This window comes from Heterodontus francisci, chromosome 14 (assembly GCF_036365525.1).
Source record: "Heterodontus francisci isolate sHetFra1 chromosome 14, sHetFra1.hap1, whole genome shotgun sequence".
Classification (NCBI taxonomy): Eukaryota; Metazoa; Chordata; class Chondrichthyes; order Heterodontiformes; family Heterodontidae; genus Heterodontus; species Heterodontus francisci.
This window is the reverse complement of record NC_090384.1, coordinates 37,071,095-37,098,656: the sequence shown is the minus strand read 5'-3', so window position 1 is coordinate 37,098,656 and position 27,562 is coordinate 37,071,095. Positions and strand designations below refer to the sequence as shown.

At 42.6% G+C, this 27,562-nt stretch overlaps 1 protein-coding gene across 1 annotated transcript in view; it reads left to right on the top strand.

The window, feature by feature from the left end:
• The first annotated feature begins 1,167 nt into the window (after positions 1–1,167).
• Positions 1,168–27,562, top strand: part of ptdss2 (phosphatidylserine synthase 2) — a 146,034-nt gene continuing 119,639 nt past the window's right edge. Inside the window, exons 1-2 of the mRNA XM_068045989.1 lie at positions 1,168–1,465; positions 20,741–20,842. Of these exons, the coding sequence (XP_067902090.1) occupies positions 1,272–1,465; positions 20,741–20,842 (296 nt within the window). The 5' untranslated portion in view covers positions 1,168–1,271. The remainder of the gene's footprint in view (positions 1,466–20,740; positions 20,843–27,562) is intronic.

Genomic DNA, 27,562 nt, shown 5'->3' with positions numbered 1-27,562 from the left:
AGTAGCACCTTTATATTAACTTTAGCCCTATTGATGACCTAGATTTTGCCTTTTTCCATTTATGTAACTATTAGCCTATTTTTATTTCTGGCCAAGCCCTTCCCCTCCCTTTATTGGTTTAAAGTCCTTTCTACAGCCGTATTGATCCTTTCAGCTAGGACCCAGGTCCCAGCACAGTTTTGGTGAAGCCCATCCTCACACCAGTCCTTTAGCCACCTGTTAACTGTTCAAATCTACTTTTTCTTTGCCAATTTGCACGGGGCTTGGGCAATATTACCCTCGAGGATCTGCCTTTTAATTTAGCTCCAACCTCCTGGTAATTCCACTGCAGGATATCCCGCCTGTTTTTTTCCTATGCTGTTTCACCTGACATGGACTACAACAACCAGATCTTCCCCCTTTCCAATAGCTCTAAAAATGGATAATGTAATGTTAACAAATGTACTATCGTGCAAACATTTCATGGATGGTATGATGCAGGTATCTTACATTTATGTTTTTAGATTAGAGATACAGCACTGAAACAGGCCCTTCAGCCCACCGAGTCTGTGCCGAACATCAACCACCCATTTATACTAATTCTACACTAATCCCATATTCCTACCAAACATCCCCACCTGTCCCTATATTTCCCTACCACCTACCTATACTAGTGACAATTTATAATGGCCAATTTACCTATCAACCTGCAAGTCTTTTGGCTTGTGGGAGGAAACCGGAGCACCCGGAGAAAACCCACGCAGACACAGGGAGAACTTGCAAACTCCACACAGACAGTACCCGGAATCGAACCCGGGTCCCTGGAGCTGTGAGGCTGCGGTGCTAACCACTGCGCCACTGTGCAATGTGCAATGGTTCCTATTTCTATCTAAATAGATTTGTAACTGCAGATTGCAGCCAAGCATAGCTCTGGCAGCAGAAGGTGCATCAAACACTTACTTTGACTGAATCTCACTCTGGCCACAGGAGGTGCCAACCCACGAGCTTCACCCGGGTTACAGTAGGTGCCCCCCGACCTCACCTTGACCAAAGTAAGTGCCCTCCCAGTGTTGCTATGGCCACTAAATGCCCCTAGTCTCCATCTGACCACAGTCTGCGCCACCTTGGCCACCGGAAGCGGTGCGAAAGGGGCCAGTTTCCGGTGGCCGCCGCACATGCGCAATGATGCAGCCGGGAGTTGGTTAGCCGTTTGGCAGCTAGTGCTGCCCGAGAAGGAAGGAAGGTGGTCAGTTGGTCGGTCGGGGGAGCGCAGCCCCAGGTCTCCGTGCAACATGATCCGCAGTGCAGTAAGAAAGCCGTCCGCGGGAGAACCGAATGGTTTGCTGGGCAGCTTGGAGCCTGGCGGAGGCCGGCAGCAGCAGCGCGGGGACACGGCGAGGAAGAGCAACGGCGGCCGGCGGCAGGAGCCGGACCGCCGCAGCACAGAGTCCGAGGTGTTTGACGATGGCACCCTTACCTTTTTCTGGTGAGCCGGGGGGGGGTTGTTGGTCAGTGATTCACCTGTGAGTGGGGCGGGAGGGTCAGTGATTACCCAGAGAGAGAGAGAGAGAGGGAGGGGAGGGGGGGTTTGGGTCAGTGATTACCCTGAGAGTGGGTGGGGGTGGGGTTTGGGTCAGGGATTACCATGAGAGAGGGGGGGGCGGGGTTTGGGTCAGTGATTACCCTGAGAGTGGTGGGGGGGTGCGTTTGGGTCAGTGATTATCCTGAGTGGGGGGGGGGGGGTGGGCGTGTCAGTGATTACCCTGAGAGTGGGGGTGGGGGTGGGGGGTGAGGGTTGGTCAGTGATTACCCTGAGAGTGGGGGTGGGGGGGGGGGGGGGGTGAGGGTTGGTCAGTGATTACCCAGAGGGGGGGGGGGGGTGGGAGTTGGTCAGTGATTACCTAGAGAGTGGGGGTGGGGGTTGGTCAGTGATTACCCAGAGAGTGGGGGTGGGGTTGGTCAGTGATTACCCAGAGGGTGGGGTTGGTCAGTGATTACCCAGATTACCCAGAGAGTGGGGATGGGGTTGGTCAGTGATTACCCTGTGAGAGTGGGGGGTGCGGTGGGGGGGGTCAGTGATTACCCTGTGAGAGTGGGGGGCGGGGTTCAGTGATTATCCAGTGACAGTGGAGGGGGCAGTGATTCCGCAGTGATGGGTGGGGGAGGGAGGTGGTCAGAGATGTGGTGGGATGAGAGAGAGGACGGGCTGATGATTACTCTGGGAAGAGTGAGGACAGAACCCGCGAAGGAGCTAGATCATCCCTTAAGCTGTGCTTATCTTGGGGGAGTTGTTGCATTACGTGAGGGAGTGTGGCTGTGTTTACTCTACCTGTAGTCTTGCCTTGTGAATCTGATGACCTGCTTTCCTGTGGCGGTTGAGATTTGATGGTCTTTACACCGTGACCAGAATCTAAGCAGCTGGAAAGAATCAGTTCTCCAAGACGAAAGGGCTAAGAATGTGGTGAGGGTGCAGTGAGATGGGAGTTAGCAATACTGCAGCAAATTAATTACAGCATTTTATTTTTGTTATAAATAGGGAATGATAGAACTTTCCCAACTTCTTAGAAATAGCCAGTTATTCCTATCCTGCAATTCTAAAATGTGCATTAGATTCCAGCAGCAGACATCATTTGTGGCCCCTTCACATATTTGCTGTGATTTCTGGTCATCTAAAATTCCAGACCTAATGAAAACTTTATTCAGCTGTTTGGTATGTACCTTTTGAGTCAGTGGACATTGGAGGAGGTATTATTAACCTATGAAACACATGGCACGTAAACTCAATATTAAATCTCAGATGAGTCAGAAGTGGATTATTCCAGATACTACTTGGAAGTGCTATGTAAAAGTCACCTTGGCTTATTTGAAAGCAGAGTTTCAGTGCCTGAGCTACTAGATGAAGAAATCTCATTAAAGTTAGATTATTCCATAATTTTCTCGACGGGGTAGATTTACCTATAAGGAAAAGGAATTGAGGTTTGTTCCATGACTAGTTTTGAAGGTGTATTTGCAATGAAACTTGAATTGCCATGTTTTGCTGATCTGTAATCGGCAGAATCTGGGTGGAGAACAACTCCTTGGGTGCGTATACATGCCTCTGGTTATCTGTGCAGTATAAATTTAGAACTTGTAGTTTAATCATCTTCAGAACAGGTTAGCTACTTGTTCTTTGCCCAACCCCTGCAATGTAAGCTCTTCAGTTGAGCCTGCACTTTAACAGTAAAAGCTACTGTGCCACTTTTTTGAGTAGTTTATGGGAGTGCAGTTTGATCACTTGCCATGTATTGGAACTACAATGTGATTTGTTCTGGCGGAGGGTATTTGAAGTATAGTTTAATCCAGCACATTGACACTGTAAAGCAGATTTCATTTCTCAAAATAATTTAGCAGATTTCTGATTCCATAGGAAATGGTGGAATAGCAACTGATAGGTAGGGTGGAAGATATGTCGAGTCCTAAAGAAAAAAATGGTATTTATGTTAGCTGAAGAATCTAGATTGGAAACAGGAAGAATAATGACAAGAAACTGTCTTGTGCAATTTATTGAAAAGTCTGAATTATAATGGAGTCAGCTGGGTGACCAAATGGTGGCCCCTCAGTCTAAATCCATGAAGTAAAATTTCTTAATTGGAATATGACAGTCTGCATTGTTTACTGGAAATACACAACAGGCCCTTCAGCTTCTGGATATAGGAAATCCAGCTTAATGGCTTGAGTGTCAACCCTTTCTTACAACATTGATCTATTTTTCGCTCTTTAGCTGTGAATAACCTATGTTTCCAGAATTTTTTGCTTTTATTTCAGATTTTGAGAATTTGCTGTAATTTGTTTTTCTTTTATTTCTTTGAAATGTTTTGTGTGTCTGTCAGCATGTGATGTTGTAGCGCCCCTCCAGTGTTGTTGATTGGTCATTCGTGACTGTGAGCATGGACCATTCGTTTGGTGATGGCCCCTCTTAAACCCATGACCTTTACCACCTAGATGGACAAGGGCAGCAGACGCATGGGATTATTATTGCTTTCAAGTCACAAACCATCCTGGCTTGGTCATATATCGTCATTCCTTCATTGTCACTGGGCCAACAGCCTGAGAATCCCCACCTTGCAGCACTATGGGAGCACCTTCACCACATGGACTGCAGCAGTTCCTAAAGGTGGCTCACTGTCTCAAAAGCAGCTAGGGTTAGGCAATACATGCTGGCTGGCCTTGCTAGTGATACTTACATTTCAAAAGTGAATTAAAATAAACACATCCCCACAAGAACACAAGGCAACCATTTTAAAAAAGAGTAAAAATACTCTACCTGTATTTCCCATTTTTACCTTATTCTACTCTTTTGCTTTCTTCACTTTTCTCCTGTGCGGCCAGATCCCAAACTGCTCAGCCTTTTTGCTCCCCCGATTCGAATCTGCCCTCTGAGTGACTGCACATAGATCCTGGCTTGCTTGCTTAGCCCTCGCGTCTTCCTCACCAAATGCATTCAGGCGGCTTTAAAATTAGCCACGGACAGCAAATTAGAAATGGATTTATGTGGAAATAGAGAGTTGAAAGAACATCAATTGAGAAAATACAGCAAAATGAATTCAAACAGTCATTGAAAAATACACTGAAGAGAATCAAGAAAGTATGTGACAGGCATGCAGATTGCAGAAAAGCAGGGAGAGAGAGAAAGAAATATATAGGTGAAAGGTGCACAGACAATGCATTGCAGAGAATGGCAAAGAGTCAGTAGTAGAATGGATAGATTCGGGAGAATGAAACACTTGAGCAGAGGTGATAAGACGTATAGACCACCCAGAGACCACATTGGAGGTGCAGTTATCTAATACAGCATTCTTAATGAGACAGCAAATTCTGGAAACTTGTTTTATTTCAGTTCTCCATCTTTTTTTTTTCTACTCTTGTTGGTGTATCTTTATGAACCTTACTGCTATGTTCTCATTTCCTCTGTATAGTTCCCTGTAGCTACATCTTTACTGTCCCATGTTTGTGGTAAGTGGGTTGATGCATCACACTAACTTAAAATTGCATTCAGTGCTGTTTGCATGAGATTTTCATTAAATTGGTGGAAGATTCCCTGCAGTACTACTGAATGTTACAGAAATGAAAGTTCCAACTAAAGCATTATGCAATAATAAAATCTGAACTGTCTTAAAACTATTTTGGCTATATTATCATAACTCGTTCAAATTATATGGGGTTTCCTTATTAGGGCAGTTGCATAAAATTACATAGAATTTACAGTACAGAAACAGGCTATTTGCCTCAGCTGTTCTAAGTTGGTATTTGTGCTCCATACAAGCCTCTTCCCATCCTATTTCATCTTACCCTATCTGCATATTCTTATGTTCTATTCCTTTCTCCCTCTTGTCCTTATGTAGCTACCCTTTAAATGCATCTATACTCTCCTCAACTACTCCATGTAGTAGTAAGTCTCACATTCTAACGACTCTCTCGTAAAGAAGTTTCATCTGAGTTCCATATTGTAGTCACTATCTTATATGTCTGCTAGCTTTATGTGGAAACATCTCTCCTTTGTCCACCCTATCAAACCCCTTCATAACTTTAAAGACCTCTCTATTAGGTCAGCTTTTAACTTTCTATTTTCTAGAGAAAAGAACTCAATCTGTAAGTCTTTCCCGATAGGTATAACCTCTCAGTAAGGAAACCATGTGTAATCCTTGTAAATCATTGCTGCACCTTCTCCAGTGTTTCTATATTCTTGTTGCAATTTGCTTTGGTGCCCAGATCCTGGGAATGAAAGAGAAAATAATGAAATCATTTTCTGCCTCTCCTGATGATGTTGTGTTCTGCAGGCATCAGTCTACCTTTGGTATCTTGCTCAAGTGGAATTTTTATATGTGAACCTACAGTGTCCATGCTGGAAGACTCTTTTATTGTGGGTAGCATCACGGATGAGCCCAAACCTGTCCTTCCCTGATGTCTGCTTTCTAGCAAGGGTCACAGGATTGTGATCAGCAATGGAATCTTTGGTGGCTACCATTTCCCCATAGACCAGGATGGTGAAATCGCTTATGGTGCTCCTGCTGATGCTCTGGCTGAGGCCAGTTAACTTGGAGACTGAATCAAATTCAAGATTTCCTTTGTCTGTGTCCCGTTGCCACTTTGCAAATAGCCATTGGAGCAAATTAACTCTAAGGAAATTAAAAATTATACAAAGTTAGTAAGATCCATAATATTAATAGAATGTTTCTTTTCATCAGACACTGGTGACTTTGTCATGTGATATTTAAGGGTGTCACCATTGAATATTTTCTGGATTTAGTTATTTCACAGGAAATGAATGTTAAATAGCTGTAATTTCAACATACTGTTGTCTCTATTGGGCTAGAATTTTCTAGTACTCTGCATTATCATGCAAATGTACAGTAACTGCACATTTATCTCTGGATATTCTGTGTCAAGGTAATGGAGTAAATTGCCTATTGGAGTAAGTAACGATGGCTGATTCTGACACATTACAAACCTGTAACCTTCATTTCCTTTCATCTCTCTCACCACTCCATTTCCCATATAAAATTTTTATTTTTAAATACCAGGGTATTTACCAAAATACCAATTGTAAGTCTGTAATCTAATTGACAGATTCAACTGATGTTTATGTATCAGTTCAGCTTGCTCTTGTGGTTTGTTATCTGAAGTCTTTGATTAGGTTACATATTCAGAATTCCTGCCAGATACTCATTATTCTGTAATCTGTCAATTATGGAGTTGTACAGCACAGAAACAGGCCCTTCGGCCCATCGTGTCTGTGCCAGCCATCAAGCACCTAACTGCTCTAGTCCCATTTTCTAGCACTTGGCCCATAGCCCTGTATGCTATGGCGTTTCAAGTGCTCATCTAAGTACTTCTTAAATGTTGTGAGGGTTCCTGCCTCTACCACCACTTCAGGCAGTGTATTCCAGATTCAAACCACCCTCTGGGTGGAATATTTTTTCCTCAAATCCCCTCTAAACCTCCTACCCCTTACCTTAAATCCATGCCCCCTGGTTATTGACCCCTCCGCTAAGGGAAACAGTCTCTTCCTATCTAACCTATCAATGCCCCTCAAAATTTTGTATACCTCAATTATGTCCCCCCTCAGCCTTCTCTGTTCCAAGGAAAACAACCTCAGCCTTTTCAGTCTCTCTTTATAGCTGAAATGCTCCAGCCCAGGCAACATCCTGGTGAATCTCCTCTGCACCCTCTCCAGTGCAATCAAATCCTTCCTAGAGTGTGGTGTCCAGAGCTGTACACAGTACTCCAGCTGTGGCCTAACTAGCATTTTATACAGCTCCATCATAACCTCCCTGCTCTTATATTCTGTGTCTCAGCTAATAAAGGCAAGTATCCCATATGCCTTCCTAACCACCTTATCTACCTGTTCTGCTGCCTTCAGTGATCTATGGACAAGTACCCCAAGGTCCCTCTGACCTGTACTTCCTAGGGTCCTACCATCCATTGTATATTCCCTTGCCTAGTTAGTCCTCCCCAAAATGCATCACCTCTCACTTCTCAGGATTAAATTCCATTTGCCACAGCTCCACCCATCTTACCAGCCCATCTATATCGTCCTGTAATCTAAGGCTTTCCTCATCACTATTTACGACACCACCAATTTTCTTGTCATATGCGAACTTACTGATCATACCTCCTATATTCACGTCTAAATCATTAATGTACACTACAAACAGCAAGAGTCCCCAGCATCGATCCCTGTGGTACATCACTAGTCACAGGCTTCCATTCACAAAATGAATCCTCGACCATTACCCTCTGTTTCCTGCCACTAAGCCAATTTTGGATCCAATTTGCCAAATTGCCCTGAATCCCATGGGCTCTTACCTTCTTAACCAATCTCCCATGCGGGACCTTATCAAAATCCTTACTGAAGTCCATGTAGACTACATCAACTGCTTTACCCTCATCTACACATCTAATCACCTCCTCGAAAAATTCAATCAAGTTAGTTAGACACGATCTTCCCCCGACAAAGCCGTGCTGACTATCCCTGATTATTCCCTGCCTCTCCAAGTGGAGATTAACCCTGTTCCTCAGAATTTTTTCCAATAATTTCCCAACCACTGATGTTAGACTCACGAGCCTGTAATTACCTGGTCTACCCCTGCTACTCTCCTTGAACAATGGTACCACATTCGCTGTCCTCCAGTCCTCTGGCACCTCTCTCGTGGCCAGAGAGGACCTGAAAATTTGTGTTAGAGCCCCTGCTATCACCTCCCTTGCCTCACATAACAGCCTGGGATACATCTCATCTGGGCCTGGGGATTTATCCACTTTTAAGCCCGCTAAAACATCTAATACTTCCTCCCTTTCAATGTTAATATGTTCAAGTATATCGCAATCCCCCTCCCTGATCTCCACACCTATACCGTCGTTCTCCACAGTGAAATTGAAGAGCTGATTTCTGGTTACTTTGAGTATGACAGGATTTAATTAACATTTCTCTGTACTGTATGCTGGAGTAGGACATTAAGACCACCCACGCCACTGCTAAAAGAGCAGAATTAAGTGAGCTGAAACATGTCCATTCCTAGTGTAATATCAAACTTGTTAGGATTCATTCACATATTGGTATATTCCTGTTCAGTTTCTGCTCTGCTGTGTAACCATTTGTCTATTATTTACTTACCCGTGCACTCTGGGACACTCTTCCTCCATTTCTGCCGACTTTAAGTCTGCTCACTACCTACCAATTCAACCATCCCTTTTTTAATCTTCCCTAACTCTCCTAATTTTTGCTTGGTCTCTTATTCTCTCTTTTGAAGCAATGTGGGATTTTGGTTTTGTTAAATGTGCTATATAGTTGCAAGTTGAAGTTAAGTAGTTTTGAATAAGTTGATTTTCATAAGCTCAATGCAGTTGTGAGCTATGCAGTTTGGTTTGAAATCTGTCATTTTTGTAAATAAATAAAAACTCGACCTGAAGCAACAGTGAGCCTGGAACGGTTGCTAATAGCTACTGATAAATATGTATAAAAGGAAGACCTTAAGCTGCTGCCTTTCTACATTGGATTTTGAGCAAAATGCCTCAACAAAACAGGAAATTTGCTCCAGTGCTTTTGAAATAGTATTAGAGTTTCCTGAAAATATGTGTTTGATTACAATGATTTCAAGCTCACCCCAGCTGCATTATTGGAATCTTGGATTAAGAAGCCAGATCGCTGATTTATTTTGCGCATATCCTTTGCATTTGATATTGGTCGTAAAACAACAAGCTAGTGCAAGTTTTATTTGGAAAATTATAATGCAGACACACTTTAAAGTCTTGACTGTGCACATCACATAAACACAGCAGGTATATTTGTCTATATTATGCTGCAGTGGGTCCTGTGTTTAGTACTGCCAAGAGAACCTGAAAATGTATTGCACAATGTAGGATTATGGAAGTGGAGCTGCTGGAGTTTAAATTCGGTTTGAAAAGGTATAGCGAAGAAATAACATTAAGGTGAAACAAGGTGTTGAAGTAAGGAAGGCAGTTGCTTAAGGGTTCATTGGCAGCCCAATGTCTAGGGCTGGTATGGAGAAAAGGCCAGAGTCCCTCACAAAGCAAGTCAAACTAGTCTAAAGTTAACCTAGCATAAAGTGCAGAGAAACTACCTGTATTGGGCTCAGCCCAGTGAAGGTTATGCTGAGAACTACATGTAGCTGAGCAGTGGTGATTAAGTTCTGTGGCTTTGGCCCCACTTGGTGTCTGTGTCATACAACTCCAATTTACTTTTCCAGTATTTCACTGACAGCAAAAGTGTTCTCCAATATATTAGCCACATGTGGGTGATTGCATTTTTGATAAGCAGATAAAAACGAGTAATGGACACTAACATTGGGCATGTGATTTCATAATTCTATATGCACTTCAGGTGCGTTGGTTGGTAAAATGGTTAAGATGAGAAACAGGTTGTTGTGTCTACTTGGCTCGCCTGGCTGTTGCAATAATGGTGTGGAACATGGGTGGATGCTGTATTTCAGCACCGTGGAAACACCACCAACATTGTACGGAGAGCAAATTGTCAGCTTGACCAAACCTAATATCCAGGTCGTCAGCAAAAGCAAAGCAGCCAATAACAAGAAGCTTTAACAGGGCACATATCGAGCATTTACTCTGATAAAGTCAAAGTATGGCTCGCAACTGCTATACAAATATCTAGAAGCTGCATTGAGATGTGCTGTGTCTGATAAATTTATGCTAGAATTCCAAAGTTTGGTGAAAGACTGCAAAGTATCTCACTGGTTTTCGATGTTAAGTAAATATTTAGGTGAAGTACATGAAAAACTTTTTCACGCAGCGAGTGATTTGGATCTGGAATGCACTACCTGAGAGTGAGGTGGAGGCATTCAAGAGGGAATTGGATTGTTATCTAGAAAGGAAGAATGTGCAGAGCTACTGGGGAGGAGGCAGAGGAGTAGCACTAGATATATTATTCTTTTGGAGAACAGGTGCAGACACAGTGGGCTGAATGGCCTCCTTCTGTGCTGTAACGATTTTGTGATTTACCTGTATTGCATGTAAGATGTTTTTGACTGCAATTAGTGACTGTGGCTAAAATGACAACACTGAGCTAAGGTAACTTTAGGTGTAAATCATATTATAAAATATTAGTTTAAAATGAAAAATTTTGATTTTATCTTGCACTTTTGTCATTCAATCACTCCTGCCCTCCACCTACAACAGAAGTTCTTTGGTCTTTCTCTGTTCCCCTGTTTCCTGACTATGTACTTGCTTTAAAAACTGTTCATCTCTAACATTTTCCAGTTCTGATGAATAGAGGTTATTGGCCTGAAATGTTAACTCTGCTGCTTTCTTCACAGATGCTGCCTGACCTGCTGATTTGTTTCCACCATTTTCTGTTTTATTTTTACCAATGGCAGTTTATAGAGATTGTCATGTAAACCCCCACCTGCCAATGCTGAGGCATATTAATTTTGTCATATAAACATTGATTTGGAAACTGTTGCTGAAGTGAAGGAAGGACTTGTTTAAAAAAATCACCAGACTCTTGGCTGGAAAGACATTTGCATATTAACAAACAGTGCTTGTAGAGACAAAGGGGTTACTTCTTTATCCAATTTAACCCACAATGGACTTTGAGCACCAGACATTGAAGGTGAGGGAGCTCAGGTTTCAGGATGACTGCTGGGATGGCTGAATCCACAAACAGACGTGGTCAGACCAGCTGGTCACGTGACTAACCTGCTTGGCAACCTGGTTTTTCTGAATTGTACACTTTGAACTCAGACTGTAGAATGCTCCTGGAGTGAGAAGATCTCTCCTGTCTGCTCCCATCTTTTTCTCACCAGCCTCTGGACCCACTGAGGACACATGAACTTCAAGAGAGAAAAGTCTCTTACATTGAACAAGGTTTAAGAAGAATACTGGGCCCCAACGAAAAGCAAGGCCGACCTACAATCAAGGACTTTACAGCGAGCTCGAAGAACAGTAACCAAAACCATTTTCAGATATTGCCTCAAAATTTTTCCACCTTATTTCTTCTCTTTTCTATCTCTCTCTGCATGTGTGTATCGCGTATGCATGCCAGCGTGGGCGCATTCTATATCCATAGGCATTAACCGAATTAGAGTTTAAGTCTAATAAAGTTCAACCTTTTTTCTTTAAACCGAAGAAAACCTGTTTTGCTAGTTTCTTTGCCTTATAATTGGAAGTTAGTGAACAAGGTTGATAGGCAAATTGGCCATTGTAAATTGCCCCCAGTGTAGGTAGGTGGTAGGAGAATTGAGGGAAGGTGGGGATGTGGTGGGGAATATGGGATTAATGTAGGATTAGTATAAATGGGTGGTTGATGGTCGGCACAGACATGGTGGGCCGACGGGCCTGTTTCAGTGCTGTATCTCTCTATGACCTTGACTCTAAGGATTCACTAAGGGGGAGCTGAAAAAAAATGGTGTGTTTAAAAATTAAACCCTGTTATGGTAAGACCAGGTGAAGGCTGAGAGGGAACCCTAGATCCCTTTCTCACCTGGTCATAACAAAATGAAGCTCTAAATAGTTACAGATAATTATCAGTGTTCTGTTCTATAGTATCTTGTGCAGCTTGCACAGTAATGTACAGCTTGTACAGTAATGTATCCAAATGTGGAACACTCTGTAGCTGAAGGTGGGACAATGTAAATTCTGTTTAAAAATGTTGTTAGAACTTGGTGAGCAGAATTGTGGTTTGTGTTCCAGAAAAGGCAGTGCATGTAGGAACAGGAGTAGGCCATTTAATCCCTAGAACCTGTACTGCCACTCGATTAGATCATGATTGATTTGTATCTTAACTCCATCTAACCCTTCAGTTCTGTAACCCTAATACCCTTGCCGATCAAAAATTGCTACCAATCTCAGTTGAAACTTTTAACTGACCTTGTCGTAACAGCTTTTTGGAGGGAGGGTGTTCCAGATTTTCACTACCCTTTGTGTGGTAAAAATGCTTCGTGACATCATTACTGGTCGAGCTTGAATTTTAAGGTTATGCCTCTTTGTTCTGGGCTCCCTTCCCCAGAGGAAATAGTTTCTCTCATCTACCCTATCAATTCCTTTAAACATCTTAAAACACCTTAATAGATCACCCTTTAATCTTCAATATTCAAGGGAATACAATTTTTTTCTATGGGACCTGTGCTCCATAATTTAGCCTTTTGACACGTTCAGTGGTAACTTTGGCAGAAAGGCAGAATCTGTTTTTATGCAGTTTTATATGCAAATAATAACTCCTGGTGTCTTTTGAATCTCAATGGAACCTGAATTCATATTTCTTTGACTTGATAGTGCAGTTTCTGGAATCTTTTACCATTTCAGCCTGTTCAAATAGAAATAGTGAAGCCAGGCATGTCATTGAAATAAAAATGGGACAATTTGGTTACATTTTAATCAGTTAAGTAATACATATGAATTTGAATATATGTTGAGTGTTAGTATTTATAAAGTAAATGGAAAATTTGGTCTGAGGTATAAAATCTTTTATAGTTACAATCTGCAGAATCATGTCTGAGAATAAATTTCAGATATTTTGTAGCCTGTGGCTCTAGCAGAGTTCTGCATATCTGTTTAAATTAGTATTCAGATATAACTGGTGGGATTTCTGCGCAGGATCTGACTAGTAACGAGAGGTGCTCGGCACAAAGTATTAAACATCATTGCAGAACCACACATTTTCTACCAAGGTAGTGTGTGATGCGAACATAAACAGTTTGAAGAAAATGTTTCTGCTTTGTTTCTTTTATTAACATTGTTCTTGTGCACAAACGGCAAAGCAATAATGTTACACTAAACATAAATTGGCTATTAAACATGCTCTCTTACTTTACTGCCCCATCTTCATACTAGATACATCTACTTTCTGAAGGATTTCCACAACTACCTTGGTCAGCAGTTTCATGAGAAAGGGGGAGGAGGGATTCATATTAAGCTTGCTCATATTTCTGGTTTGCTGTATTTGCAAAACTGATAAATTGTGGATTCTGTCCAAGGCCTAATGTCTGATATACTGGGGATACTTTACCATATGTTCCACGGATTCAAATGACAGATTTTAAAAGAAAATGAGTGTACTGGTGGTACTGTGAATCTCTTAATATAATTTTTTTTCAAAAAAAAACACAAAGCTAGACTAGGTCTGAAATAAATGCCCATATTATGACTAGTCACAACTGAAATGTATCCTGATATATTTTAATATTGACAGCTTTATTGCTGTATAACAGCCAATGTGTACTCTGTATCTCCTATTATCTGATAGTACAGTTGAAAGAAACTGAGGTCCCGGAGGACTGGAGAATTGCTAATGTTGTCCCCTTGTTTAAGAAGGGTAGCAGGGATAATTATAGACCGGTGAGCCTGACGTCAGTGGTAGGGAAGCTGCTGGAGAAGATACTGAGGGATAGGATCTATTCCCATTTGGAAGAAAATGGGCTTATCAGTGATAGGCAACATGGTTTTGTGCAGGGAAGGTCATGTCTTACCAACTTAATAGAATTCTTTGAGGAAGTGACAAAGTTGATTGATGAGGGAAGGGCTGTAGATGTCATATACATGGACTTCAGTAAGGCGTTTGATAAGGTTCCCCATGGTAGGTTGATGGAGAAAGTGAAGTCGCATGGGGTCCAGGGTGTACTAGCTAGATGGATAAAGAACTGGCTGGGCAACAGGAGACAGAGTAGCAGTGGAAGGGAGTTTCTCAAAATGAAGACGTGTGACCAGTGGTGTTCCACAGGGATCCGTGCTGGGACCACTGTTGTTTGTGATATACATAAATGATTTGGAGGAAAGTATAGGTGGTCTGATTAGCAAGTTTGCAGACGACACTAAGATTGGTGGAGTAGCAGATAGTGAAGGGGACTGTCAGAGAATACAGCAGAATATAGATAGATTGGAGAGTTGGGCAGAGAAATGGCAGATGGAGTTCAATCCGGGCAAATGCGAGGTGATGCATTTTGGAAGATCCAATTCAAGAGTGAACTATACAATAAATGGAAAAGTCCTGGGGAAAATTGATGTACAGAGAGATTTGGGTGTTCAGGTCCATTGTTCCCTGAAGGTGGCAACGCAGGTCAATAGAGTGGTCAAGAAGGCATACGGCATGCTTTCCTTCATCGGACGGGGTATTGAGTACAAGAGTTGGCAGGTCATGTTACAGTTGTATAAGACTTTGGTTCGGCCACATTTGGAATACTGCGTGCAGTTCTGGTCGCCACATTACTAAAAGGATGTAGATGCTTTGGAGAGGGTGCAGAGGAGGTTAACCAGGATGTTGCCTGGTATGGAGGGCACTAGCTATGAAGAGAGGTTGAGTAGATTAGGATTATTTTCATTAGAAAGACGGAGGTTGAGGGGGGACCTGATTGAGGTGTACAAAATCATGAGAGGTATAGACAGGGTGGATAGCAAGAAGATTTTTCCCAGAGTGGGGGATTCAATTACTAGGGGTCACGAGTTCAAAGTGAGAGGGGAAAAGTTTAGGGGGGATATGCGTGGAAAGTTCTTTACGCAGAGGGTGGTGGGTGCCTGGAACGCGTTGCCAGCGGAGGTGGTAGACGCGGGCACGATAGCGTCTTTTAAGATGTATCTAGATAGATACATGAATGGGCAGGAAGCAAAGAGATACAGACCCTTAGAAAATAAGCGACAGGTTTAGATAGAGGATCTGGATCGGCGCAGGCTTGGAGGGCTGAAGGGCCTGTTCCTGTGCTGTAATTTTCTTTGTTCTTTGTTCTTTGAAATGCTTTTGCCCGTTGGGATCTGTATGTTTTGCTGTATTTTAGTAGTTAAGTTGGTGTAAAGTATTTTCTTTGAATCTACATTTCAGTTTTGAGTATTTTTTCCATCCTTGAGTCACTTGTTGTACCAGTATTTTATCTGAGACACAAAATCCCAACAGGAAAGGTGAATCAACCATGGCTAACAAAAGAAAGGATTGCATTAGGTCAAAGGAAGAGGCTTATAAGGTCGCCAGAAAAATTGGTAACCCCGAGGATTGGGAGCAATTTAGAGTCCAACAAAGGAGGACCAAGAAACTGATAAAGAAAGGGAAAAGAGATTATGAATTTAAGCTAGCTAGAAACATAAAGGCGGACTGTAAAAGTTTCTTTAGGTATATGGAAAGGAAACAATTAGCAAGGAGGAATGTGGTCCATTGCAGGCGGAGAAAGGAGAGTTTGTAGGGGAGAATGAGGAAATGGCAGGGAGACTAAGCAATTCCTTTGTGTCTGTCTTCATGGAAGAAGACATCAAAAATCTCCCAGAAATACTAAGGGACTTGTAAAAATGAGGAATTGAAAGTAATTAGTATCAATAAAGAGGTCGTACTCGAAAAATTAATTGGATTGAAAGTTGATAAATCCCCTGGACCAGATGAGCTTCATCCCATAGTATTGAAGGAGGTGGCTATAGAGATAGTGGATGCATTGGTGGTTATCTTTCAAAATTCTATAGATTCTGGAAGAGTTCCTGCAGACTGGAAAGTAACAAGTGTAACCCCATTATTTAAGAAGGGAGTGAGCGAGAAAACGGAGAGCACAGACCTGTTGGTTTGACGTCAGTAGTAGGGAAAATGTTAGAATCTATTATAAAGGATGAGATAACTGGACTTGGAAAATAATGATATGATTGGGCAGAGTCAATATGGATTTGTGAAAGGAAAATCATGTTTGACAAACCTGTTGGGAGTTTTTTGAGGATGTTACTTGTAGCATAGATCGAGGAGAACCAGTGGATGCGGTGTATTTGGATTTTCAGAAGGCTTTTGATCAGGTCCCACACAGGTGGTGAGTAAATAAAATTAGAGCACATGGGATTGGGGATAATATAGTGCAGTGAATTGAGAATTGGTTAACAGACAGAAAGCAGAGATTTGGAATAAATGGGTCATTCTCAGGATGGCAGGCTATTGCTAGTTGGGTACTGTAAGCGGGGGCCACAGCTGTTTACAATCTATATAAATGATTTGGATATGGGGATCAATTGTAATATTTCCAAGTTTTCAGATGACACAAAACTAAGAGGGAATGTAAGTTGTGAGGAGGATGCAAGGAGGCTTCAAGGGAATTTAGACAGGCTAAGTGAATGGGCAAGAACATGACAGATGGAATATAATGTGAATAAGTGTGAAGTGATCTACTTTGGTAGGAAAAAACAGAAAGGCAGAGTATTTCCTAAAAGGTGAGAGGTTGGGAAGTGTTGATGTCCAAAGAGTGTCCTTATTCATGTGTCACTAAAGGCTAGAATACAGGTGTAGCAAGCAATTAAGAAGACAAATGGTATGTTGGCCTTCATTGCAAGGGGATTTGAGTACCAGAGTAAAGATGTATTGCTTCAATTGTAGAAAGCCTTGGTGAAACTGCACCTGGAGTATTGTGTCCAGTTTTGGTCTCCTTAACTAAGGAAGGATATACTTGCCATAGAGGGAGTGCAAAGGAGGTTCACCAGACTAATCCCTGGGATGGCTGTATCGGTGCTGTTTCCTGCTCCCGCCCCGAACTAGAAAACTTTATCAACTTTGCTTCCAATTTCCACCCTTCTCTCACCTTTACATGGTCCATCTCTGACACTTCCCTTCCCTTCCTCGACTTCTCTGTCTCCATCTCTGGGGATAGGTTGTCTACCAATATCCATTATAAGCCCACTGACTCCCACAGCTACCTCGACTACACTTCTTCACACCCTACCTGCTGTAAGGACTCCATTCCATTCTCCCAGTTTCTCCGTCTCCGACGCATCTGCTCTGATGATGCTACCTTCCATGACGGTGCTTCTGATATGACCTCCTTTTTCCTCAACCGAGGATTTCCCCCCACTGTGGTTGACAGGGCCCTCAACTGTGTCCGACCCATTCCCCGCACCTCTACCCTCATCCCTTCCCCTCCCTCCCAGAACCGTGACAGGGTTCCCCTTGTCCTCACTTTTCATCCCACCAGCCTCCATATCCAAAGGATCATCCTCTGCCATTTTCGCCACCTCCAGCGTGATGCCACTACCAGTCGCATCTTCCCCTCCCTTCCCCTGTCAGCATTCCGAAGGGATCGTTCCCTCCGCGACACACTGGTCCACTCCTCCATTCCCCCCACCACCTCGTCCCCGTCCCAGGGCACCTTCCCCTGCAATCGCAGGAGGTGTAATACCTGCCCATTTACCTCCTCTCTCCTCACTATCCCAGGCCCCAAACACTCCTTTCAGGTGAAGCAGCGATTTACTTGTACTTCTTTCAATGTAGTATACTGTATTCGCTGCTCACAGTGTGGTCTCCTCTACATTGGGGAGACCAAGCGCAGACTGGGTGACCGCTTTGCGGAACATCTCCGCTCAGTCCACAAGCAGGACCCTGAGCTTCCGGTTGCTTGCCATTTCAACACTCCCCCCTGCTCTCATGCTCACACCTCTGTCCTGGGATTGCTGCAGTTTTCCAGTGAACATCAACGCAAGCTCGAGGAACAGCATCTCATCCACCGATTAGGCACACTACAGCCTGCCGGACTGAACATTGAGTTCAATAATTTCAGAGCATGACAGCCCCCCATTTTACTTTCATTTTTAGTTATTTTTTCTTCCTTTTTTTTACATTCCTTTTTACATTTTTTACAATCTTTTTTTGCATTTATTTAATTTCATCTTAGTTTGTTCAGTTTGCTTACCCACTGTTTTTTTCAGGTTTTTCTTCAGGTTTGCACTTGCTGCTGTTCAATATTCAGTGTCTTCACACCTAATCTGTACTAATGCTTTGTCTTTCAACACACCATTAACATATTGTTTGCCTTTGCTCCGTGACCTTTTGGTCAGCTATGTGGCCTGGTCCAATCTGCACCTTCTCCTTTGTTATCTCTTGCCCCACCCCCACCTCACTTGTTTATAATCTGTGACTTTTCTAATATTTGTCAGTTCCGAAGAAGGGTCACTGACCCGAAACGTTAACTCTGCTTCTCTTTCCACAGATGCTGCCAGACCTGCTGAGTGATTCCAGCATTTCTTGTTTTTGTTTCAGATTTCCAGCATCCGCAGTATTTTGCTTTTATTATTATGGCAGGATTGTCTTATGAGGAGAGATTGCAGAAACTGGGCCTGTATTCTCTAGAGTTTCGAAGAATGAGAGGTGATCTCATTGAAACTTACAAAATTCTTACAGGGCATGACAGGGGACATGTGGATAGGGTATTTCCTGTGACTGGTGAGTCTGGAACAAGGGGACACAGTTTCAGAATAAGGGGCAGGCCATTTAAGACTGAGATGAGGAGAAATTTCTTTACTCGGGGTGGTGAATCTGTGGAATTCTGTACCCCAGAGGGCTGTGGAGGCTCAATCATTGGGCATGCACTAAACAGAAATTGATAGATTTCTGAATACTAACGACATCAAGGGATATGGGGATAGTGGGGGACAATTTTGTAGAGGTAAATGATCAGCCATGATATGTTTGAATGGCAGAGCAGGCTCGACAGGCTGAATGGCCTACTCCTCCTATTTCCTATGATCCTATAAGTCATTTTTGAATATGGAATGTGATATTCTTATCCACACTCACCATTTAAATTCAAAAATATGTTGAAGTTCTGCATTTAAATCTCTTTCTTAATTCTCGCCTGGACTTGCTGCATCTGGTGGTGGATGATTAGTAGTGGGAGTGGCAGTCTTGCCTAGTGGAGCATATACATGCTTTTATGCTGTGTTGCCATAGTAAAGTTTTTTTTTTCCAAAAGAAAATACAATAGACCGATTGTGTCCCTTCAGTTAGCCCTCCCAAGATTATTACTGGACATCACCACTTTCTGACAAGACAAGGCCTGTTTGCTTCAGTTATGACAAAAATAACTTGTAAATATCAAAAAGTCTATTTTGAGGACTGATTAGCTGGCTGGCCATAGTATGTGCCTGTTTACAGTGCCAGGACAGTGTGTCTCAGTTGTTTGATTCAGGTTGAGGCTTTCATTCTCTGTTAATATAATTGTAATAAAAACAGAAAATACCAGCAATACACAGCCGGACAATCAGCCCAGGTGGCCCTAGAGAAGGGGCATGTGATGTGCACTGGTAATGCTTTGGCCTTCCATGATTGCTGGGCACCGCAGGGACTGGAGTGTGTAATGGACACTGGAAATAATCTTCAATCTTATAAGTTTCATTTAATTTTTGGTTTTGTATCATGTTAGTTGTGCTCGTCCACAAAAGAGCACCTTTGTTTGGTTTTTGTTTGACACTTGGACAACCCACTATGTCCTGATTGGATTATTGTAAAAGACATATGAAAAAACGATTTAAGTTGATGCTTTTTATGTGATTCTTCATCAGAATCCTTTGGCTTCTAGTGAGGAAGAAATGGTTGGTTTTGACTGATTGATGAGACTTTTCCCTGCGGAACTTTTCTTGGTTAACATTTCTTCTTTGCTGTAGCATTAGGCTGAGTGCAGCACTTTGACTGGCATCTTGGAGGAGACCAGCTTCAGGTTCTTACAGCTGACTTCCCTAGCAGCTCAGTTTGATCTTTTCCCGTCAACTCATTCAAAGGCTTAAAATTCAGGAGATTCGAGGCAAAACCTGATAAATCTACTGAACCTCTGAAAGGGGAGGGAGAGAGGAAAGGGGAGAAGGTAATACTGGCTGGATTGCAAAGAGTATTGTTTCTAATGTAATACAAATTAATCAAGTTTGCAGTAAAGTGTGGGATCAGCCTAGCAAAGTCCTCCAGGGATGTCCAGCATGCACCAGGTCAAATCTGTAATGGTGCCAGATTAAATTCAATGCTGGTGAAATTTAGTTGAAATAAATAGGCACATTGGAAGAAAAATGAACAACATTTGCTGAAATTGCTAAAGTTGTTAACAGGCTCGGTGGTTAACGTGTTCAATCACAGTGGAGCAGCAATCTATAAAGCAAATGGAACCCTCAATAGTAGAGCAGTAGTTGGTGGATAGTATGCTAAAACTATGTAGTGCTCTGAGCGGACTGTGTTATTTTTGGTCACTCAGACAATTGGCAAGAAAAGATTATAAATAATCTCCAATCATTGCAAATGATAGTTTCCTGCCTTCTGCAATTTTTTTTACATTAATTTGATGGTAAGTGGGTTTTGTAGCAACAATAATTGATTTGAAATGTATCTAGCTTTTTGAAATTGGTCTAGGCACTGTTCTGAAAATAATGTTTTTTAAACTTGGTTTAGAAACATTTCCCAATGGTTATACTTATGTGTAGGTATCATCAGTTGGGTTAGTTCAGCTGTGAGACAGTTACTGAGAACCAGTAATTTTATTTCTATTTGCAGGAGAGCTCACACCTTGACTGTGTTATTCATCCTTACTTGTGCACTGGTTTATGTTACTCTGTTGGAGGAAACCCCTCAGGATACAGCCTATAATATTAAGAGGTAAGTGGATGATGATAAGTGTAATAGCAGCTAGTGTAATATTCCAGTTTCATTGCTGAAATCCAATACAATTACAAAGTTTACTTTGTTCTTTGTATCTTTCTCCTTCCAAATCACTCAACGATGCTGAGCAGTGCTGTGCTTATTTGACTTAGCAAGTCTGGTGACAGAAGTTACACGCGGCAAAGTTCATAAAGCTCTCCTTCACCTCTGAGTTACAGATGGTACATTCAGTCCACAGCTTTACATATATGGTAAAGATCTTGTGCAAGTTTGTATACCTTGCTCTTCACGGAATGAAAAGAAGGCATAATTTAAATTGATTTGTGGTCCTGGGTTTCTGTAGGCCCTATGGAGGCCAGTTTGGAAAATGGAAAGCCCGTCTTCTATGCATTTGAGCCAGGCTGCAGTGGGCCTGCAGGAGATTGGAAACACAGGGTGGCATTGCAGACGGGCTGGTTTGGTATTGCTATTTCAAAACCAAGATCTAGACCTATAACCAAGATCTTTCTCAGTCATCGCAATACTAGTGCAAGGCAACCGGTGGGGGGGGCCCATGCTTGGGAAACAAGAAAAATTGTGGGTGAACCCTGTGATTTAGGTGGCTGAGATGTCTGGGAATAATCATAAGTTGACCTGAAATGCTGCTCGTATTCTGTTGCACATCAAGTTCCACATGCCCTACACCCCTGTCCTTGCTGACTCTCATTGGTTCTCAGTCCTCAACTCCTCAGATCTGAAGTTGTCATCCTTGTGTTTAATTCATCTATAGACTTGATTCTTCCTTTCTCTGTAGGCTCCTCAAGCCTCACACTCACTTTCAACATTCACGCCCTCCACCACCGACACACAGTAGCAGCAGTGTGTACCATCTAAAAGATGCACTGCAGCAACTCGCCAAGGCTCCTTCAACATCAGCTTCCAAACCTGTGACTTCTACCACCTTGAAGCAGACATGTGGGAACACACAATGTGCAAATTCCCCTCCAAGTAATGCACTATCCTGACTTAGAACTATATCACCGTTCCTTCACTGTCGCTGCATCAAAATCCAGGAGCTTCCCTCCCTTACAGCACTTTGGATGTACCTACACCACGTGGGCTACAGCAGTTCATGAAGGTGGCTCACCACCACCACCTCAGGGCCGTTAGGGATGGGCAATAAATGCTGTCCTTGCCAGCGATGCTCACATCCCAAGAATTGAATAGAAATAGTATCACCCCCACCCACCCCCGAACTCTTAGTTCCTGTCTCTTAATCAACCCCTTCCCTTTGTCTCCCTTGGCAGCTGTATCTTTAGCTGTTTAGGTCCCACTAATCAGGAATAATCTCCTCCGCCTCTCCACCTTTCTTGCCTTTTAAGATCCTTCTTAAAACCCACCTCTTTTCCCAAGTTTTTGGTCATACCTCCTAATCTCCTTTGACTTGACGTCTATCTTCTTTATATCTGTAGCATCATGTGGCGTTTTTCTCTTAAAGACACCACAATTGCAAGTTTCAGATAGATATATTAAGCTTTGTGAATAGGAACTTGGAAAATTTATATCTATGAAGATCACTGTAGGGGTAGAGGAATTTTTTGATAGTTACAGCTTGCAGTGAGATGCACCATCTGGAGTGGTTTGCTGAAGATAGAAATGGTTCAAGTGCAGTTTTTAGAAGGATGGCAGTCTCTCTTTTTCTGGCAGTTTGGGTGGATTCCACTCTATTCTCTTCTGTAGACCTCTGAATCTCCAAACTCTTGTCTCCTTTTACATGAACATGTCATTAGAAATCCTGCTCAGTCTCCTTAAGTTGCAGATACTGCTCTATTTCAGGGACACCCAACGATACAACGTCAAGTTTACTGCCCAAATAGAGGATAGTCAGATTCTCAAAATTCTGAGTGCAGGAGAGACTACTTTACCCTGGGTGGTAAGAATGCAGAACTTGCTATCACATAGGAGTAGTTGAGGCAAATAGCATAGACCCATTTAAATGGAAGCTAGCTACATGAGGGAGAATGGAACAGAGGTTATGCTTAATAAACTGAGATGAAATAAGGTGGGAGGAGACTCGTGTGGAGCACGAACATCAGCATAGACTAGTCAAGCTGAATTGCTGGTTTCTGAGCTGTAATTCTAAGTAAAACCATAGGGTTCTTCCTATGACGCTACTGAATGCGGGTAATTTCTTGGATTCTTTTTGTTACAAAGTTCTGTTCTATGAACAGAGAGCACAATTGATATCAGTGGAATATTCAGTTTATTTCACATAGTGATGTCCAGTGAGGGCTTTACCCCTTGAGACCTGAGGACCTGTTGAGAAAATTTCAGTAAAACTGGTACTGTGAATTCTGCTGTTAGTCCATTCCTTTGATCTATAAAGAGCACAGTCATTATCTTGCTGGATGTTGGTGGGAAGTAGCAGCATACTATATTGGTCAGCAACTGCCAGTTTATAACTCCGAATGGATGTGGTTGAGTCAGTTGTTTCACCAAAGCCTTTGACCTCGTCAGCAGACGTGGTCTCTTCAGACTACTAGAAAAGATTGGATGCCCACCAAAGCTACTAAGTATCATCACCTCATTCCATGACAATCTGAAAGGCACAATTCAACATGGTGGCTCCTCATCAGAGCCCTTTCCTATCCTGAGTGGCGTGAAACAGGGCTGTGTTCTCGCACCCACACTTTTTGGGATTTTCTTCTCCCTGCATCTTTCACATGCGTTCAAGTCCTCCTGAAGAAGGAATTTTCCTCCACACAAGATCAGGGGGCAGGTTGTTCAACCTTGCCCATCTAAGAGCGAAGTCCAAAGTACGGAAAGTCCTCATCAGGGAACTCCTCTTTGCTGACGATGCTGCTTTAACATCTCACACTGAAGAGTGCCTGCAGAGTCTCATCGGCAGGTTTGCGGCTGCCTGCAATGAATTTGGCCTAACCATAAGCCTCAAGAAAACGAACATCATGGGGCAGAATGTCAGAAATGCTCCATCCATCAATATTGGCGACCACGCTCTGGAAGTGGTTCAAGAGTTTACCTACCTAGGCTCAACTATCACCAGTAACCTGTCTCTAGATGCAGAAATCAACAAGCGCATGGGAAAGGCTTCCACTCCTATGTCCAGACTGGCCAAGAGAGTGTGGGAAGATGGCGCACTGACACGGAACACAAAAGTCCGAGTGTATCAGGCCTGTGTCCTCAGTACCTTGCTCTATGGCAGCAAGGCCTGGACAACGTATGTCAGCCAAGAGCGACGTCTCAATTCATTCCATCTTCGCTGCCTCTGGAGAATACTTGGCATCAGGTGGCAGGACCGTATCTCCAACACAGATGTCCTCGAGGCGGCCAACATCCCCAGCTTGTACACACTACTGAGTCAGTGGCGCTTGAGATGGCTTGGCCATGTGAGCCGCATGGAAGATGGCAGGATTCCCAAAGACACATTGTACAGCGAGCTCGCCACTGGTATCAGACCCACCGGCCGTCCATGTCTCCGCTTTAAAGACGTCTGCAAACGCGACATGAAATCCTGTGACATTGATCACAAGTCGTGGGAGTCAGTTGCCAGCGTTCGCCAGAGCTGGCGGGCAGCCATAAAGACGGGGCTAAAATGTGGCGAGTCGAAGAGACTTAGTAGTTGGCAGGAAAAAAGACAGAGGCGCAAGGGGAGAGCCAACTGTGCAACAGCCCCGACAAACAAATTTCTCTGCAGCACCTGTGGAAGAGCCTGTCACTCTAGAATTGGCCTTTATAGCCACTCCAGGCGCTGCTTCACAAACCACTGACCACCTCCAGGCATGTATCCATTGTCTCTCGAGATAAGGAGGCCAAAGAAGAAGTTGTTTCTTAATCTAGCCGATTTTATGTACTGCCCTGACTAGTATTTCTATCACTGGGTTCTCATTCTCTGTGCAGCCCAAACAATTGAACCCTCCATGATTGGTGCCTATTCAACATGGTTTAAAATAGCTCAGTATGCTACAATAGTAATTCTATCCATTATGATCGCCTTTGTTTTGAACTGTAACACATCAATCTTCAGAGCTGGTTTAAGGTGGCAGTCTTAAAGGAGCTGTATTTCCGCACTAAGCTGAGAGAAAACAAGGGTATAGCGGAATGGTGGTTTGTGCATTAAGTTGGGTGTGTTATATTAATGTTGAGTGTCATGAGATGGGATTTATGGATGGTTGATTTCCCTCCTTCCATCTGCCCCCCCCCCCCCCCCCCCGCCCTTTCCACCCAGCAACCAGAGCCTATTTGGGGAGAGAATCCAAGCTTTGCTGTGGTCTTTGTGTGAAAATTGCTCCCTGATTTCACCCCTGAATGGTCTAGCTCTAACTTTAAGATTGTGCCCCCTATGGATTCCCCAACATCGAATATGTGTCATTGGGGTGTAAAAGCTCTCAGCTAAAGCCTTGTAATATTGTGCTCTGTTTCCATTTCAATACTTAACTTCTGTGTGAACAACTTCTAGGGATAGCCTGCTGTGCTTGAATAGCAAATTCTGTCACCTCTCTGTGTTGGAAGTCTGCAGACTTGGGAACTCATTGTTGCTGTATTCTGTATCTTTGTTTCTTCTTCTGACCCAGTAACAATTTGTTTGTGAGGAATTTTGAGCAAATTTGGTAGTGAAGTTGGGGCTTTTAAAGAGTTGACTTTGGAGAAGGGTTGAGTTTGGAAATTTGCTTTGGGAGCAGTTGTTGAGGAAAGTGGTAAACCTGCAGGCCTTGTTAGAGCCTGGTGCAGTTTTTCCTTTGTGGTAAATAAACCTGACTAATTTTTGACCTTTTGACCACCTGCGTTCCTCCTGCTTATGGACATATGGAAGCGTCATTTGGCAGGAGAAGTCTGTCACTACATCTTGATCTGTAGTAACCAATTAGGTGATTAATTATATTCTCCCATCATTTTAAATAATTGTCGTAAATACGCTTTGTTTTGAAGTTTATGTATGGAACATGTAAAATGTAGTATTTTGCTTCAAGATATAGCTGATGCATTACACTTCAAAAGCTAAACTTAATCTGTTTATGATTATGTACATCTCTGAATGAGAGTATTGTTTTCAGGCCACTTTCATGTATCTTTTAAAATAAGGTTATCAAGGCGAGTTTATATGAGTTTCTTCTCTCTTCTTTTGCTGCCATGGGTGTAACAATGAGCAATTGATTATACACTTCATGTCATTAGTATGTAATGACATCTATACTGAAGGACGAACAGTTGACAACACTGCAAAGTTGAGGTAATTCCACCTAGTTACTCAAAATATCAGTCCAGGATGTGATATAACTCGAGTGTCAAAATTGAGTTGTGAATAAGTAAAATAAGATATAAACAATTCTGTTTGGAAGTCACTGTATAAAAATATTTTTAGGGCTTAATTTTTTCCCTTGGTCTGTACATTCCACACATGCCTTGCTACATGTGCATATTTTTGTGTTGTGGCCATTTCCTCCACCATGCCGCCCCCCCTCCTTTTGCCAATTACATTTATGCAGTCATTGTGCTCAGTTGTTTGAATGTTCATTGAAAGCATTTAATTGATAGAGCAAGCGATCAGCTTAACACAGCTCCTGCAATTATGCTTTCTGATTTTTCTGAGCAATTTAATTAAATCTAATTGAGATACATCTATAACACAGCAGCCCATTCCTGCGGGAACATAGAAGTAGATTACTTTCTTTCAGGCAAACAAAAGGTTGATCACTGTGAAACAGAATATAAAATGTATCAAGCATCATAGAATGATTAGAGCACAAAGGAGACCATTTGGCCCGTCGTGTCCCTGCCAGCTCTCTGCAAGATCAACTCACCTAGTCCCACTTCCTCGCCTTTTTCCCCATTGACCTTCCAGCCGCTTCTCTTCGGATAGTTATCCAATTCCCTCTTTAAAGCCACGATTGAATCTGCCTCCATCACACTTTCAGGCAGTGCATTCCAGAACATAACCACTCACTACGTAAAAAAGTTCTTCCTTGTTTCGCCATTGCTTCTTTTGTCAAACACCCTAAGTTGGTGTCCTCTGGCTCTTGATCCTTCTGCCAATGGGAACTGTTTCTCCCTATCTACTTTGTCCAGATCCCTCATGATTTTATATATGTATTTCAGTTTAGCTAAGCAAGGGAACAGTGGCGCTGTTAGTGTAAGAATTATTTCTCATCCTGACACTTTTTTCCCGTTTACGTTTTTTTAAAAAGAGAAAACAAAAACATTTTATTTCCTTGGATTCCTGTTTCTGCATGTGGAAAAACAACCTTGTGGAGACCCACCAGTTCTAATCAGGGTCTTCATCTGAGTGTGTTAATATTCTTTGTATCTGGAATGCTAGTCTTGTTCCTGAAATGTGAATGAAAAGTTGAAAAGTCTGATATTGGTGGAATGAGAACAGAAATTTTCAGCAGGTCTGGTAGCATCTGTGTAGAGAGAAACAGTTAACATTTCAGGTCTGTGACCCTTCATCAGAGCTGGCAAAAGTTAGAAATGTAACAGTCTTTGAGCAAGTGAAAGGGAGGAAGAAGAACAAGAAGGAAGGTCTATGATAGGACAGAGGGGGGAGAGATTAAATGACCGATGTCATGGAACAGAATGCAAATGTTGTGCTAAATAGTTATAGTGAAAAGACAAAGCATGAGTCCAGAGAGAGTGCTAATGGCAAAATAATGAACAGTTCTGTACGAAAGCAAAAACATGAATAACAAGTTTGACTAGAACATAGTTAAAAAAGGTAATATA